Source organism: Ursus arctos, unplaced genomic scaffold, assembly GCF_023065955.2.
Source record: "Ursus arctos isolate Adak ecotype North America unplaced genomic scaffold, UrsArc2.0 scaffold_1, whole genome shotgun sequence".
Classification (NCBI taxonomy): domain Eukaryota; kingdom Metazoa; phylum Chordata; class Mammalia; order Carnivora; family Ursidae; genus Ursus; species Ursus arctos.
In genome coordinates, this window is record NW_026622763.1 from 94,395,239 (window position 1) to 94,412,085 (window position 16,847).

At 41.2% G+C, this 16,847-nt stretch overlaps 1 protein-coding gene across 2 annotated transcripts in view; it reads right to left on the reverse strand.

Moving 5' to 3' along the window:
• The window catches only part of FARSB (phenylalanyl-tRNA synthetase subunit beta), a 65,228-nt gene extending 51,189 nt beyond the window's left edge, over nucleotides 1–14,039 (reverse strand). The window contains exons 1-5 of one of the 2 annotated variants that reach the window (XM_026491831.4): nucleotides 13,928–14,039; nucleotides 6,857–6,912; nucleotides 3,652–3,806; nucleotides 2,436–2,505; nucleotides 1,740–1,855 (exon numbers count right to left, since the gene is read on the reverse strand). In XM_026491831.4, coding sequence (XP_026347616.2) covers nucleotides 1,740–1,855; nucleotides 2,436–2,505; nucleotides 3,652–3,806; nucleotides 6,857–6,912; nucleotides 13,928–13,985 — 455 coding nt within the window. In that variant the 5' untranslated portion in view covers nucleotides 13,986–14,039. The remainder of the gene's footprint in view (nucleotides 1–1,739; nucleotides 1,856–2,435; nucleotides 2,506–3,651; nucleotides 3,807–6,856; nucleotides 6,913–13,927) is intronic. The other variant, XM_044381084.3, reaches the window with a different exon arrangement.
• Between the last annotated feature and the right edge of the window lie 2,808 nt (nucleotides 14,040–16,847).

Genomic DNA, 16,847 nt, shown 5'->3' on the forward strand with positions numbered 1-16,847 from the left:
TGAGTACTGACCAGTGCATACATGTGAGGAAATTATCTGTGGCCAGGGAAAGACTCATCGGAGGAACAGTGTCCACAGACTGAAAACCTCATTACTTCCTGTGGAAAGGGATCAAATAGGCAGAAGGGTCTTGCCTCAGTATTAGCAATTAGCCCGACACAGAACAGTGCTTAATCAATGGGGGAAAAAAAAAAAGTCAATAAAACTAAAAGCTGGTTCTTTGAAAACATCAATATAGTTGATAAACATCCAGCCACCTCCCTTGATCAAGGGAAAAAAGACAAATGAAAAAGGTGGTATCACTACAGATAATAGATATTAAAAGGATAATAAGAGAACATCATGAACAACTTTATGCCAATACATTTGCTAATGTAAACAAAATGAACATATTCCTTGAAAAACCCCAGGTTTCCAAAGCTCACGCAAGAGGTTAATTAGCAGTTACTGACAGGTAAGGACTCCGGCACACCGGAGTGTTCGGATAGGTTTTATTTCCCCTTGCAAAAAGCTCATGATTTCCAGAAATACTACTTAAACAGAGCTTAAAGGGGAATTAAGTGAGGAAATACCTTCCAATTTAGGTAAAAATAGATTCTTCAAATATACAATGTCCAGAATAGATAATCGGCCTCAACCACTTACTAGCTTGTCAGAAATCTATTTTGTTCTTCATTTGAGAGATTTAAATTCTTATTGTTTTGCTTAATAATTAGCAAGCTTACAAATAGACTATTTTTATAAAAGAACTAGGAATAAATATTATTTAGAATCTGAAAAAGTTTCTTTTACCACATAAACAAAGATGTTTCTGGAAACAGAGACCTACTGGTGTTTTGTTCTTCAAACATTCTACCCCAGTAGAAAACGTGCAGGGTCCCCTCCAAACCCTGTCCCTAGCCCATCACTTACATAGAAGCCTCTTCAATCTCCAGTTTACCAAACTGCAATTGCTACAATAAAAACTTTTTCTATTTTTATTCAAGATATCTATAACTGTTCATCATACCTTTTGATCAGCAGGAGATACGCTGATGTACTTCAGGACCAATACAAAAAAAACTTGATATGTTAACTAAAGCTTAATGGTATCAGTAAATCTGTAATTTCCATCAGGATTTCTCAAATACTGAAGTTAGTTCAAAGACTCCCACCGTTGCCTTCCTTGACCTTTAGGAGTTCAGGAATTACACGTCTGAAGATCATTGCATTAAAGGAGCACATGGGAAATGATGGACAGTAATGTCAAATAGTAAGAAAATTCAATTTAAAAGTCTCAAGTTTCATCTGTAAATTTATAGTTACACTCAGTGTCATCAAGCCAAAACTTTTTCAATTTTAAAATAAGTCATACTTCAAACTACCATCATGTAACATTTAGTAGTATAATCCACTACTAATAATTTAAAAACAACCAAAAACACAAACATAAAAACCAAGAAAATCTCTAGGACTAGATATTTCTTCTCTATATAGTATCCCAAATAGAACTCTTATTTCTCCATGCATGTACTGTTCACTAACAGTAACAAATAGCTATCTGGTAAGATGCAAACTTATTTAGTTAAGCAAATTTAAGCTCTTGTCACTCTCACGCATTAATTTAGAAATGCTTTGAAAAAATCTTCAGAGAAAGAAAGGAAGGAGGGAGGGAACTAGGGAGAGAGAAAGGCGTAAAAAGGGAAAAGGAGGGGAAGGGACAGAGGAAGGCAAGGAGGAAAGAAAATGCAACCACAAACCTGCAAATGTTCTGATGTAATTTCTCCTGAAGTTCGATGAAGCTGTCATATCGATCTTTAGTGAACTTTATATTTCGGAGAACTGCTGCCACAGCATAAGGACGTATTTTAGCTGTCTGAAATTTCATTGTACCATTAGAGATTGTCCATACCTGGGCTTTTCTCATAACATCTTGTGAAAGAAAGTTAGCTGCACTCTCAGTACTATTACAAATTCACGAACAAGCATATGCATTCTTTCATTCAAAGATACACTGGTAACAAGATAAAGTCACCCTTCTCATGGAATTTACATTTCAGCAAAATGTCTGAAAATTTACTAAAAACAGAAAAAATTAACCTGTAATTAGTTTGCTCATAGTTGACATTTTTATCAAAATAATGTCCCCCCCCCCAAAGTTTCTTTAAACATTATTAATATACCACAACTTAATTCTATCTCAAAATGTTTTAAATAAACACTTGGTGTTGTTTTTCAAAATTACTGAGGAAAACAAATGCTTTGCTTTCACCAATAAATGAAAGGGAATTAATTGACAGTTTTTAAGAGCTAAATTTAGGTCCGTTTTTAGCAAATGGTCTAAGAAAATTATATTTGGCAGAAGGATCAGCTTTGTTCCTTTTTCCTCCCCACCTTATAAATATATTCACAAAGCAAATTTTTTAAAAAGGAAAATAAGAATTTATCCTTATTACCTCTTCTGTGATAATCAATTTCTGGATTTCTCCATTAGGCATTACCCGTTTATACACTGGAGGCTTTATCCTAAAAGGAAATTAAAACAAACTTGATTTTTAACCAAAATATTTGATAAACTGCATCCTGTGTAAAAGTATAAAAAATGAACAGAGCTAAGACAATAGGCTGAAGTTACAGCAAATCCGATTTAGGCTGAATATTAAAACAAGAAGCAAACTTTCTAACATTGATAGTGGTCTAAAAATGGTATAGGATGCCTCGTGGTAAGAAGTGTCCGGTCACCTGAGGATCAGCAGAGGCAGAAAACCACTTAGCCCACTGGCCAGAGGCTCTCATCCTTTCGCAGCTGACCAGATGATAGGTCATCGAAAGCAAAAATAATTATTTTTGATAGGTGTTATTGTTTCACCTCTTTCTCACTTCATATATTCATTACCTTCTGTATTCATCACATGAATAGTTGGAAGGGGACTTAAAAATATTCATTATAAATTAGGAGACTGAGGGGTGCCTGGGTACCTCAGTCGGTTAAGCATCTGATTCTTGATTTCGGCTCAGGTCATGATCTCAGAGTTGTGAGATTAAGCCCTGTGTCAGGGTCCACACTGGGGCATGGAGTATCCTTAAGATTCTCCCTCTCCCTCTGCTCTCTCCCCCATCCCCCCCCCCCCCCCCCCCCCCCCCCCCCGCAGCTCAAGTAGGCACATGCTCTCAAAAACAAAAGCAAATTAGGAGACTGAAACTAGAGGCCAATTAACTTGTCCGAGATCAGAGAGCCATCCTAAGATTTTCAGTTTTCCAGTTAGGAAGCTCTGCTCCTAAGCTTACTTAGAGTTTTTAAGCAAACAGCATATAAAAGTTTTGCCACCTCTACTTTCCTCCCAACCTTTAATGAATCCAACAAGTCATCTATTTCTATTGGATTACTGAGGAAATTCACATGAACCCACTAAAAAATTTCATAAGAAGTTATAAAATCATTAACCACTCCAGTTTTAAGTAGTTCCCCAGATGGAAGGCTAGGACTCAATATGCAAATTTTTAAATGGCTATAATCTGCATATATCTTACTCTCCAACCGTCCCTCTATGCAAACCTAAAGCTGTGTACCTGCCCAACAAGTTCTTTTCTAAAGACTTAAACAGGGATGCTGACAATGACAGGCAAAAGAAATCTAACTAAGCAAAGTATTTAATAAACATATTCTCTTACCTTTCTTTGAAGACTTGAAGTCCTCGAACCAATCCTTCCAAACACAGGAGATCATATCTATTGGCAGGGACGTCAATTTTGTAAAGAACAACATCAGAGGCTCCCTCCGCCTTTTCATTACCTTGTTCCTTACTTATGATTTCTTTCTCAGAAGTCTAAAACAAGCCCCCCAAAAATAAAGCAAAATAAATCTAGGTTATTTTGAAAAAGTAGTTGTCAGTGATATAAAGCAGTAACTTACAGGGGCACCTGAGTGGCTCAGTTGGTTGAACATCTGGTTCTTGGTTTCAGCTCAGGTCATAATCTCATGGGTCATAAGATCAAGCCCCAGGTCAGGCTCCCCGCTCAGCAGGGAGTCTGCTTGAAGGTTCTCTCCCCCCCACACTGGAGTACACACATGTGAGCACGTGCGCACTCTCTTGCTCTCAAGTAAAATAGGTTTTTTTTTTTTAAAGCAGTAACTACATTATATATGTTCTTTTCTGCAATAAAACGTGTTTATTACATCTGCAACAAAAATATTATATGTTATAATCACAGCAACAGAAAATACTCAATTTTTTTTTGCTGAGTTCGGACATCCAACAACCTCAGTCACTTCAGAACAGTGCTAACTCCTCTAAAGCAAGGGTCAGCAAATTATGGCCCACTGGCCAAAATCGTACCTGCCACCTATTTTTGTAAGTTTTAATGGAACATCACCAGGCCCATTTGTTTACATGTTATCTACTGTGACTTACATACTGAAACAGCTGTCTGTGGTACAGACACCACCTACAAGGCTTACGATCTGGCCCTCTACGAAGAGTTTACCCAACCCAGATTTAAAAGACAATACCACCAAGTACATATAGCAGTAACAACAAAAAGTGTCAGAGGCAAAGTAAAGATAATTCACCAAATAAAAGAAATATGACTTCTTATAATGATTCTAAAAACTAAATCCAGTAGGCACCCAAGCCTAGAAGCAACATGTAAGAAAGAGTAACATAAAAAAAAATAAAAAAAAATTTGAAGAGAGCAGAACTGTGGTGTAAATCAGGAGAGATTATAGGCACAATGGGAAGCAATCTAATGAGAGTAAAGGTATAGAGCAGTAAGAATAAAGGCAACCGGGGCGCCTAGGTGGCTCAGTCTGCCTTTGGCTCAGGTCATGATCCCAGGGTTCTGGGATCGAGCTGGCACTGGGCTGGGCTCCCTGCTGAGTCTGCTTCTCCCTCTGCCTCTGCTCCTCCCTCTCACTCACGTTCCCCCGCTCTCATGCAGAAAAAATTAAGGCTAATTAAAAAAAAAAAAAAAAAAGAACAAAGACAACCAAGAGAAGAAACACTAGAATAATTATAATGCAGTAGCCAAAAGCTTAGAATATCTCAGTCACCACATTATAGCAGAGTAACAGATTTTCTTAAAGATAACCACTGGCAAGAAAGAATCACTAGGATATACACCTGAAATAAGATACTGTAAGTCACTTACACTTCAACTTAAAAAAGCAGCAATTCAATTGACCTCTTTGATTCAACTCTATTTAAATTCTAATTCTTCCTCCTCCTTCTGCCTCCTTTCATGTCAAGCTCTCATCTCCCCCATGATAGGGGTTGCAATGTTTCAGGAGGGACCCATAAGAAAAAGGGGAGAAAATGTGGAAAGCAGAGAAATTAAGACATCTGAATTAAGAAAAAACGCCTACTCCCTTAGCAAAAAAGACACACCAGCTTAAATCTTTCATTTCAGTATCTCAATTCATACAAAGACTGTATCTGAAGGTGGGGTTCGTGAGCGCTACTAAACTCTTCCAGAAATCAATGACCACAGAAATTTCAGAGCTGGAAGGGATCTACACGGATCATGTAATCCACAGCCCCCACTTCATAGATGAAAAGGAGGTCCAAAGAAGCAATGTAGTTGTCCGTGGTGAATGTGGGAGCTTGAACTATTACTCAGATTTTCCGATATCCAGTCCAAGGCTCTTAGATATCATACAGCCTCAAACATAATTGAAGTCTAATTATTAATAGCAACTTGGAAAAATCTTAGACAATTTCAAGCATGAAGATGCTCATTAACAAAAAACTTCCTGTAACATCAGTAAAAAAGCAGAAAAAACAAGTCAATGTACATCTTTGTTAGCCTAAACCTTCTAGTGTTATAACACTGAAAAGATCAAGAATATAAAAGGCTTATGGGGCACCTGGGTGGCTCAGCCGTTAAGCATCTGCCTTCAGCTCAGGTCATGATCCCAGGGTCCTGGAATTGGGTTCCCTGCTCGGCAGTAAGCCTGCTTCTCCCACTCCCACTCCCACTCCCCCTGATTGTGTTCCCTCTCTCGCTGTCTCTGTCAAATAAACAAAATCTTAGGAAGGAAGGAAGGAAGGAAGGAAGGAAGGAAGGAAGGAAGGAAGGAAGGAAGGAAGGAAGGGAAAGAAAGGAAGAAAGAAAGAGAAAGAAAGAAAGAAAGAAAGAGAAAAGAAAGAAAAGAAAAGGCTTAAGAAAAAATAGCACTAAAAAGAGAAATATGAAATTATCATTTTAGTTATAAATACAATGTCTTATGTGATTAGGAATAGATTCTGCAAATAAACTTTTTTAAAGTATTTTAATTGTACAATTAAAAGACTAGAAAGATGCTTCATAATGATTTTTATAAGCAACCTTCAGAAACTAGAAGATCATCACTTCTCGGCCTTTTGGCTAAGAGCAAGTGCAAAAACTAGATCATTTTACAAGGTCAATGTATACAGTAATGATTAAGAATGAATTAATGCTGATTAAACAGGAATGGAGGAAGATGCAGTAGGGCACAGAGGAAGTGAAGGAGGGGGAACCATAGGCCACAAGAACTTTGGCTAAAGTAACATTTCCATTGCTCCCCAGACTCCTTTCCATAAGTGATTTATAAAAAGGCAGCTCACTGACCAGGGAGCACACACTCATTCTTGGTTACTCAAGATGGGCTATTCATCTCCACAGCAGTAGCCTGATAACTTGAGGTGACTGAATACAACTTAACACATGAACCCTTTGAGATTTTAAAGAAAGCAACGAATACTCTTAGAACTGGAGCTTCACCCATTAACACCAAGAACACAGAAATCACCAGAACCCACAAATGTTCCATCTTAGTCTAACCATAAGGTAACAAAATATAGTAAACCTCTGAAAATAAGCTTATACATGAAGTATTTTTAAAATAGTCAATACATACAATTTCATCAAGTTCCAGACCAAATTCAAAACATAGTTCATCAAATTCTTCGTCAGCTGGAAAAAAAAAAAAAAGGAGATTGCTAATTTTAATCTGCTCAGCTTAAATGAAAGTAGTATGTAAACTGTATTTTTTTAATAACTGCCCTACACCAAGCTAATATCGGGCATCAGACAGCACCATTTTAAAACCAACAAAAGGGACCAAAAAAAAAAAAAAAAAAACACCTCAAAAGAAACAACTATTAAGCACTGATTCATTTAATATCAACTACAGAATTAGGTTATCTGCACCGGGAAGCTCACATTTATTTAGAAAAACAACCTATTAGGTAGAGATCAAATGTAGAGTAGGCTCCAAGACACAGATCCAGCACAATGGGATGTCATATAAGTCCTATCATTTAAAATTCTGAAGCCTGGGTGGCACACCGGTGAAGCTTCTGCCTTCGGCTCAGGGCGTGATCCCGGCGTTCTGGGATCGAGCCCCACATCAGGCTCCTCCGCTATGAGCCTGCTTCTTCCTCTCCCACTCCCCCTGCTTGTGTTCCCTCCCTCACTGGCTGTCTCTTTCTCTGTCAAATAAATAAATAAAATCTTTTAAAAATAAATAAATAAATAAATAAAATAAAATTCTGAAGCCTGATAGCGGGCTTTGGAGGAAGGCCAATCAGAGCTTGAACTGACTATTCCATTTACTAGTTCTGAGAGCTTGGCACCTTATGTAAACTTCCTGAGCCTCATCCATAAAGTAGCATTTTACAGCCATTTATTTTTAGCATGGAACTCTGGGAATTATTTTGATATTATGCAAGTAATGGATTTGGCATAGCACCCCAAAACATAGGTATCAAATAATTAACACTTCTCTTCCTTGAAGTTATAGTCTACTTTGCTACCTCCTACAGCATTTTGGGGGATTTTGTCACTATCAAAAATTGAACACAAACCATCATTACCAGTATATTCTCGTGAAAAGCTGGTCTTAAGATGCTGACCCTGACAATGAACTTTAACTCAACACTTAATAGGCCAGGCACTGTACTAGGTGCTAAGACTACAAAAATAAAACAATTCCTATTCTAATAAAGAAATCAGATGTGTAAATATAGTTAAGTGCAAGGTACAGAGGTGGCACAAAGAAAGTAATTAGCTTGACTTAGGGTCAGCTAAGGCTTCACACAAAGGCTGAATTCATTAGGCAGAGACTGTGGGGAGTGGGACAACACAGAAAATTTGGGAAGATCAACATGGATGAAGCATAAGAATAAGATCAGGAAGAGATACAATGCAGCAAACAGAAAGAACCCAAATGCCAAGGGACTTGCTCTGTCCTGCCTGCAGGCAGTGGGGGGTCATGCTGAAGGATTTTCCACTGGGCAAAAGCATGATTAGATCTGCACTTTAAAGAATGCAGAGTGGTGGGTGGACTGGAGCAGGGAGGCTTCTGCAATAGTGCAGGGGAGGCACAGTGAGAACCTGACTGAAGGAGCAGCAGTGGGTGCGAGGAAGGAAGAATGTGAGGAATGTCAAAGAGGCAGACAGACTCTGTGCCTGGATGGGAGGTGGGAATGGTGGGAGCAGGAAGAGCCTAGGACTCCCAGGTCTCCAGTGTAGTTACTGTTAACTAGGGCCAAGAACAACAGATGTCTGCAGAGATCCCTGCCCCTGGTATTCACACCCTTGTGTAAAGGGAGATCTGAAGCAACCACAGGAGTGATCCTGGAAGCACTGTCTTCAGCCAGCCAAGCCTCAAGATGACTGCAGGCCCACCTGTCAGCTTGTCTGCAACCTGGTCAGAAATCCAGAGCCAGAACCACCCAGCTAAGCTACTCCTTGATTCTATTCTCAAAAACTGTAAAATAATCATTATTTGTCTTACACTCCTATGTACTGGGGTAACTCGTCATGCAGCAATAGAGAATAGACTTTAGTCCCTGGAAGTAGAGTGCTACCATAACAAAATATGGGGAAAACATGGGAGTGGCTTTAGAATCAGGAGGCGGGCTTTGAGGAAGTGTAAATCAAAACCTCAAATGCCTTGAAAAAGCTGTTACAAGAAGCTTCATAGTCTTTAATAAGGATGCAGGTGAGGACATGGAGGAAACTGAGGGAGTGTTACTGGAAACCAGAACAGGGGAATCCTTTTTATATAAGGGCAGTAGTTTAGCAAGCAACGCTATTGCCCAGTTACACAGACTGTAGAAAATGTGCCTGTTCAACTGGGCAATGTAAGATTCCCAACCAGTACTGTAAGTGTCACCTGGTTTTTTTTTTCTTGTCATTCATAATGTGAGAGAAGAGACAAACTAAAGGCCATTAAAAAGGAGCCAAGACTTGATGGTTTTAAAAATTCTCAGCCTCCTAAGATGTAAAACAGTGCTAAAATTAATAAGTGACTTCTGAGCAGCGTAAATCCATTGCCAGGAAAGCATGGTCCAAAGATGAAATCAACGATAGAATTGTAAAATCTTAAGACCGAAAAGATTAAAGGTACTATTTATTCAGATAAAAGGCACTGTAGGTTAAGGGCGTGGCCTCACAAATTCAGTCACACGACTGAGTTTAATCAAGAGCACTGTATCAGAAAAAGCCCAAGGTACAAAACACCTTATTTCAGATATTTGTGAGTGGCATGGCTGTCCACTAATGAAATGGAAACGCAAAATTCCGTGAAGACCTGCAATGTTTTTAAAAGAAATACATATGCAGAAACACCGTAAGCCTGAGCTGAAAGGGACAGAGACAGGACAAAAGTCTTCGAACTGCCAAAATTCTATTAGCAAGTAACAGACTGAAAAAACTAATCAGATGTAAAGCACCTGCTTTCTTTCACCCAAAATAATAATAATAATAATAATAATAATAATAATAATAATAATAAGGATCACTCAGAGAGCACAGCCAAGAGCCTGGAGGGTAGGGCTAACAGCCATGAAGAATGATCCCAGGCCGAGACCTAATCAGAAGGTCCAACATGTGCCAGTTCAATTTCAGAACGACCATGGACCAAGGACTCCTTTCTGTCTCCCACTTTCCCTTCTGAAAAGGAGTATGTATAGCAGTTATCCTAAGCCTGTCTCACCACTGGATGTTAGTTGTCAGTGGGGCAGATCATGTGCCTCTTTGGTCCCTGAGACCAAGAATAACTATATTCAAGCAGCTGTACTTAAGGAACTACACCTGAAGAGCCTCATCCACACCTGGACCTGATTTAGAGGAGATTCTGGATTTTGAGCTGCTGCTGTAATGGGATGACACTTCTGGAAACCCTGGGATGGGGTGAGTAGATTTTATATGTGGGAGAAACATGAATCATTGGGGGCCGGAGGGCAGACTGGTAGCCAGCTTCCAAAACTACCTGCCTCCTGGCATTCACACCCTTGTGCAGTCCCCCTCCACACTGTAAATTGGTCTGTGTGACCTAAAGATGGGAAGGGATAGCATGTCACTTCTGAGATATTACTGAAAACTGTGCTTCGATCACTCTGAACACTCAGTTACCTGCTCTCTTGGGTCCTCTCACTCCAGAACAAACAAGCTACCATACTATAAGCAGTCCTAGGGAGAGGTCACGGTGGGAGACACTGGAGTCTGACCAAATATGTGCAAGGAGCAGATGCCTGCCAACCACCACCTGAGTGAACCTGGAATTAAATTCTCCAACCCCAGACAGGCCTTGATGTGACTACAGACCTGGCACCTTTATAACAAGGTAGTAAGAGATCCAGAGCCAGAACCACCCAACTAAGCCACACCCCAGTCCTGGACCCTCAGAAACCATATAACAAATGACTGTTTTAAGCTGCTAAATTTTGGGGTAATTCATTATGCAGTAATAGATTATAATCTGGTCAGTAACCATTTAGTTATTAAATATTATTTAGTTATTATTAAAATATTGAATCTTTCGGGTGCCTGGGTGACTCAGTCGGTTAATCGTCTGCCTGCAGCTCAGGTCATGATCCCAGGGTCCCAGGTTCGAGTCCCACATTGGGCTCCTGCCTGCTTCTCCCTCTCCCTTTGCCTTGCCACTCCCCCTGCTTGTGTGCTTGCTCACACTGTCAAATAAATAAAATCTTAAAAAAATATTGAATCTTTCAATGAATCCTGATTATACAATTTGTTTTATTCCTTTTGGCTGTATTTCACATGCTTAGATACAAGGACGAACCAACGAAATCACGACTAATAATCCTAACAAAATGACACACCTAAGTGACTACATCTTAGGGATTTGTAGGATATACTCAGGTGGCTCTGACAGTACAGTCAGCAATCACACCAGGCAGAGCAGGACCGGAATTGAACAGTGATAATAAATCAGTTAAGAAAATGAACAAGAAGAAAACACCTGAGGAGAAAGGTGATAAAAAGGTAGACTGAGAGGGATGCCTGGGTAGCTCAGTCGGTTAAGCCTCTGCCTTCGGCTCAGGTCATGACCCCAGGGTCCTGGGATGGAGTCCTGCATCTGGCTCCTTGCTCAGTGGAGAGCTTGCTACTCCGTCTGCCTGCCACTCCCCCTGCTCTCTCTCTCTCTCAAATAGTCTTTAAAAAAAAAAAAAAAAATAGACTGAGAAAACTGCCCCAGAGAAGCAAAAGGACTAAAACAACAAAAGCAGCCTGAGAAAGATCCCTGGTAAGCAAAGAGAGGAAGGGGAAGGCAGTGACTGGTAGAAACAATGGAATTTAGGACAAAAAGTAAACCTTGGAGGGACTGAAGAGGGAATGGAGATACAGAAGAGTGAATGAGCTATTATCTGAAAATACAGAGGAAGACTGATTAAGAGAGAGAGGGTAAGAAACCAGATGGACCCATACTACTTGGAAACTAGATACTTTGCTAAATATGCTTTTCCAACTTTGATCTCAACCCAATTAAGTTAAAGGTTTCAAGAACATATGAAATATAAACTAATAATATTATTTCTGATCTCCTAAATACATCTCAATAACATCAATCTTTCTGACTGATGTTTTAGTCAGTAGCTGATGGATACGTGGGGGGGGGGAATCACGCTTGCCCGATCGCTCTCAAAAAAGGGGGGGGCAGCTAGAGAATATATTAAAACATCAGATGACAGTAAATAGATTATAAATCTCACCATTTTAAAAACCTAAAATAGGGGTGCCTAGATGGCTCAGCTGGTTAAACGACCGACTCTGGATTTCGGCTCAGGTCATGATCTCAGGGTGGTGGGATTCAGTCCTACAATGGACTCCACGCTCAGTGGGGAGTCTGCTTGAGTTTCTCTCCTTCTCCCTCTGCCCCCCCACACTTGTGCACACATTCTCAGATAAATCTTTAAAAAAAATAAGTACGATTTTTTAAAAGGCAAATAAAAACCTAGAGAATTTCTTTCCCAGAAATGGATACTTGGGTGGTAACTGATCACAGAGGTCTTGAATAAATATTTGCAACATACCATTTTTTGCAATTCAGGCATGCCATATACCATTAGTGAGAATATGGTTTAGAAGAATAGGTTAAGAAATATAAATATGCAAAAAAAGGAAATATAAGTAATCATATTATAAAAAGTATAAAGAAAAAAGAAGTGTAGGGAATTAGAGCTGAAGTCGGAGGTCAAGAGTATTACTTCTAGGGGCGCCTGGGTGGCACAGCGGTTAAGCGTCTGCCTTCGGCTCAGGGCGCAATCCCAGCGTTCCGGGATCGAGCCCCACATCAGGCTCCTCCGCTGTGAGCCTGCTTCTTCCTCTCCCACTCCCCCTGCTTGTGTTCCCTCTCTCGTTGGCTGTCTCTATCTCTGTCAAATAAATAAATAAAATCTTTAAAAAAAAAAAGAGTATTACTTCTATTTTCAGGGACTTATGGCAGAACCCTACAAGGAATACTTAAAGAATAAGTAGTACCTACATTTATACCTTCAGAAACATTTTAAAAGCTAGCTATTTTCAGGTAACACCTCATTGTAAGAAGCAGTACCTGTTAAACCAACTAGGGCTCTGTTATCATACTGAGCCCTAAAAACCTAAAATAGAGGCGCCTGGGTGGCTCAGTCATTAAGCCTCTGCCTTCCGCTCAGGGCATGATCCCAGGACCCTGGGACTGAGCCCCTCATTGGGCTCTCTGCTCCGCTGGAAGCCTGCTTCTTCCTCTCCCACTCCCCCTGCTTGTGTTCCCTCTCTCCCTGACGGTCTCTCTGTCAAATAAATATCTTTAAAAAAAATACCTAAAATAGCTCTCACAAACCAGTTGCCACAGCCTTTTTTAATATATGCTGATAACCATGAGAGGCTTATCATTTCAACAGCTACATCCATATGGTCCCTGATGATTGTACTTAATATTTCCTCGTCTAAATGGGGATGTTTTTAGAACTGAAGAAGAAATGAAATGTATATAAGATGAAGTGAAGACTGAGCCTACCCAGTAAAGACTCCTCCTCATCATTCGGGTCTCAGCTCAGATGTTATTACCACATCTAATGTTGTTCTTAGCACAAGATGTTTCCCTTATAGCCTTTAACATAATTCAGAATCATTTTATTAATGTGTTGGCTAATTACTGTCTGCCTCCCTCATTAGAATGTGAACGTGGACTTCATATGTCATGTGCACCGTTGTATTCCCAAAGCGCTTAGAACAGTGCCTGGCACGTAATAGGTGCTCAGGAAACATTAACAGGATAAAACAGACAAAAGACCACTCCTTCCTGCTCAAAATTCTTCCTCCACTCCCTCATAAATGGGGTTTCTATAGAGCTCTTGTTGCACTCCACTAGCTGCACTCGGGATGCAACCCTGGGCTTCATTCCTACTCTATGCCCTCGCACCAGGCACGCAGTACATGCTCCATGGGAGACTGCTGAGTAAATGACACGGCGAGCTGGGCAGGCGCGAATGATGCAAAGACAGCCCTGGCAGGACTGGTCGCGAGAGGCTACCTCGGCCCAGCCCCGCCGCTTCGACAGCCAGCCATCCTGGTCTATACACGGAGCACCCGAGACCAAAACCTGCCGTGCAGCATGAACTTTACCACGAAGCCCTTTTGAAGGGGGTCCCATCCCCTGAGAAAAGGCACAAAGCCAGGCTATGGAGCCCGCACTTACCGTAGGTCCGACCCAGAGCTTGGAAGAGCAGATGCCGCTTCACGCTGACAGTCGGCATGGCGAGTCAGACCCCACTGCGCCTGCGCAGTTAACCGGCCGGGGCTCCGCTTCCCAGGCGCGTAGGACCCAGCCCGTTCTTGCATGGGCTCTCTTAAATAATGCCAGTCTTCTTCCAAAAGTTTCTGACTCGTTTTTCAGCTGGAGGCAAAGGAACTGCTACAATTAAACCTGTAAATCCATCTGTGTTGTATGAATGACATGCTGCCTGAGAAAGGAGACAAAATTGGGTAGAATGTGTTACGATTTGATAGGCAGTAGAAAGGACAGACTGCAAAGGCCCTCACGCTCTAACCCACTAAGGGCGGGGGAATATCCAAGTAGTGGGCGGGGCCTGGAGATGGAGCATCCTTTCCAGGAGGTGGCGAGGTGAGCGGGCGGACGGTGTCTGAGACATCCTACGGAGAAAAATGTGCAAATCTGAGCTGTGGGAGCAGGAGAAACCAACCGACCGCAGTTTGGACTTCATTCTTCGTGCTTACATACAGTCTCCCTTGTGCCCTTGTAAGTCTTATACCTGGGTTTGAGCCTTGCAGCAGCCCCTTTATAAGGGAGGCTTGCCTTAGAGACCTTTTAAGAAGAGTAAAGAAACTGGTATTTAGACAGTGCTGTCTACTGGCAGAGGCTGTGCTCAGTACTCTGACAGCATTAGCAGATTTCCTTTCTGATAACCCTGAATGTAATGGGCTGAATGGGGCCCCCTAAGATATCAGGTCCTAAGCCCTGACCCCTGTAAATGTTACCTCATGTGGAAACAGGCTTTGCAGGTTATTTTAAGGATCTGGAGATGGAGGGATTATCCTGGATTATCAGAATGGGCCCTAAATGCAATCAGAGACATCCTTTGAAGAGGGAGGCGGGGGGGGGGGGGGGACATCAGACAGAAACAGAAGAGGGACAGGCAGCATAACCGAGAGAGCAGAGATGGTAATGATGTAGCCACAAGTCAAGGAATGCCAGCAGCCATCTGAAACTGAAGAGGCAATGAGGGATTCTCCCCCTGGCCTCTGGAGCAGACCTACACTGTCTATAGACACTTTGATTTTGGCCCAGTGAAACGAATTTTGGACTTCTGGCCTCCCACTGTGAGAGTAAACTTGTTTTAACCCACCAAGTTTGTGATTATTTGTTACAGGAAATACACCAACATATGTGATCATTATTCCCGTTTTACCAATGGTGAGACCGAGGCACAAACTGAGTCACTCAACTCTCAAGGCAGAGCTGAGACAGTTTCGTGGAGGAGACCTGCCCTTCTGATTATATACGGTATAATATACAGTGAGTGAGGGCCTCCAAAGCAATTCAGGTGAGGGGCAGTAGGTGTGTGGAACTTAGGCCTCTCTGACGACCATTCAAGCAGGTTCTTAGCTTCCCTCCATGACTGCAGGTAATCCCTTACCAGTGCCCAACATAACGGATTGGCAGAGGCCCCATCAATGGCAAACATCTACAATGCCCAATAAAATCTTCTGCCAATTTGGTACTCAACGTCTCCATGAATAAAGGACTTCCTGACCTGCTCTCCTCCAGGCACTCCAAAATGTTCTGTCACCTCTGAACCTCACTTTCCTTATCTATAAAGTAGATAATATACACCTTAGAGAATTATCCTAAGGATCACAAATCCTAATAATACAGTTCTTATGTCCTAGGTCCTCGAAATCAGGCAGCTGTCAGTCATCTGTCCTCCTTGTTGATTTCCTGCTGGGCTCAAACCAACAGGGGCATTCTGTTCTCATCTCCCCATGTCCCCCAACACACTCAACCTGCTTTTCATCTTTGTACCTGCTCTAGGACTGAACATTTGGAGGATTCTAATGGAAAAGAAAACTAGACCACAACTACTCATCACAAGTGCTCAGCTGATTGATAGGAAACATACTTGGAAAACATTGAGATAGTAGGTCACAGAATGTAGGTAGGTGCTGCTTTGTCCAATGTTGGAGTCAGCTGGAAAGCAAGAAGGAGATGGCAGCATTTCCTAGAAATGAGAGATGCGCTGGCCAATACACATGAATAAAGTTCTCCTTGCATTACAAATTAGGGAAAAGTAAGTTAAAATTATAATGAAATACGTTGTCATACATACCAGATTGGTAAAAACGTGAAAATCTGACCTAACCAAATGTTGGCAAAAATTAGGAGTATAAATTAATACAATCACTTTGGAAAATAGGGCCTTACTTAGAAAGGCAGAACACCTGCATACCTGACTACCATTACACTCCCAGCAACGTTCCCCAGAGAAACTTACCCATGTGCCCTGGAAGAGCAAATAAAAACGTTCATGGTTACATTGTTCATTATCAAACACACACACACACACACACCCCACAACGTAAACTGGAAACAACCCAATATCCATCAATACTAGAATGCATAATTAAGATAAATCCATACAACGAAACACCATGCAGCTGTGAAAATGAATGAACTACAGCTAACGTATAAACTTGTATAAGTCATAAAAATAGAATATTGAAGGGGGAAAAAAGTGAATCACAGAAGCATCTACACAGTATGGTGTCACGTATATAAAAATGAAAAATAGGTTAACCCCGAGAGTACATTGTTTAGGTATATACAAATAGATGGTAAAACTAAAGAAAATGGATGATGAAATAGGGGAGTAGTTTGGAGTGGACTAGAACAGATGTAGCCTGGGAGCATTTCAAAAATATTGGTAATGTTCTGGGGGCACCTAGGGGGCTCAGTCGGTTAGGCAGCTGCCTTTGGCTCAGGTCATGATCCCAGGGTCCTGGGAAGGAGCCCCTGCTCAGCAGGGAGCCTGCTTCTCAATCTGCCCTTCCCCTTCCCTACTCCTGCTCCAGCTCACTCTCGTATGTGCTAATAAAATTTT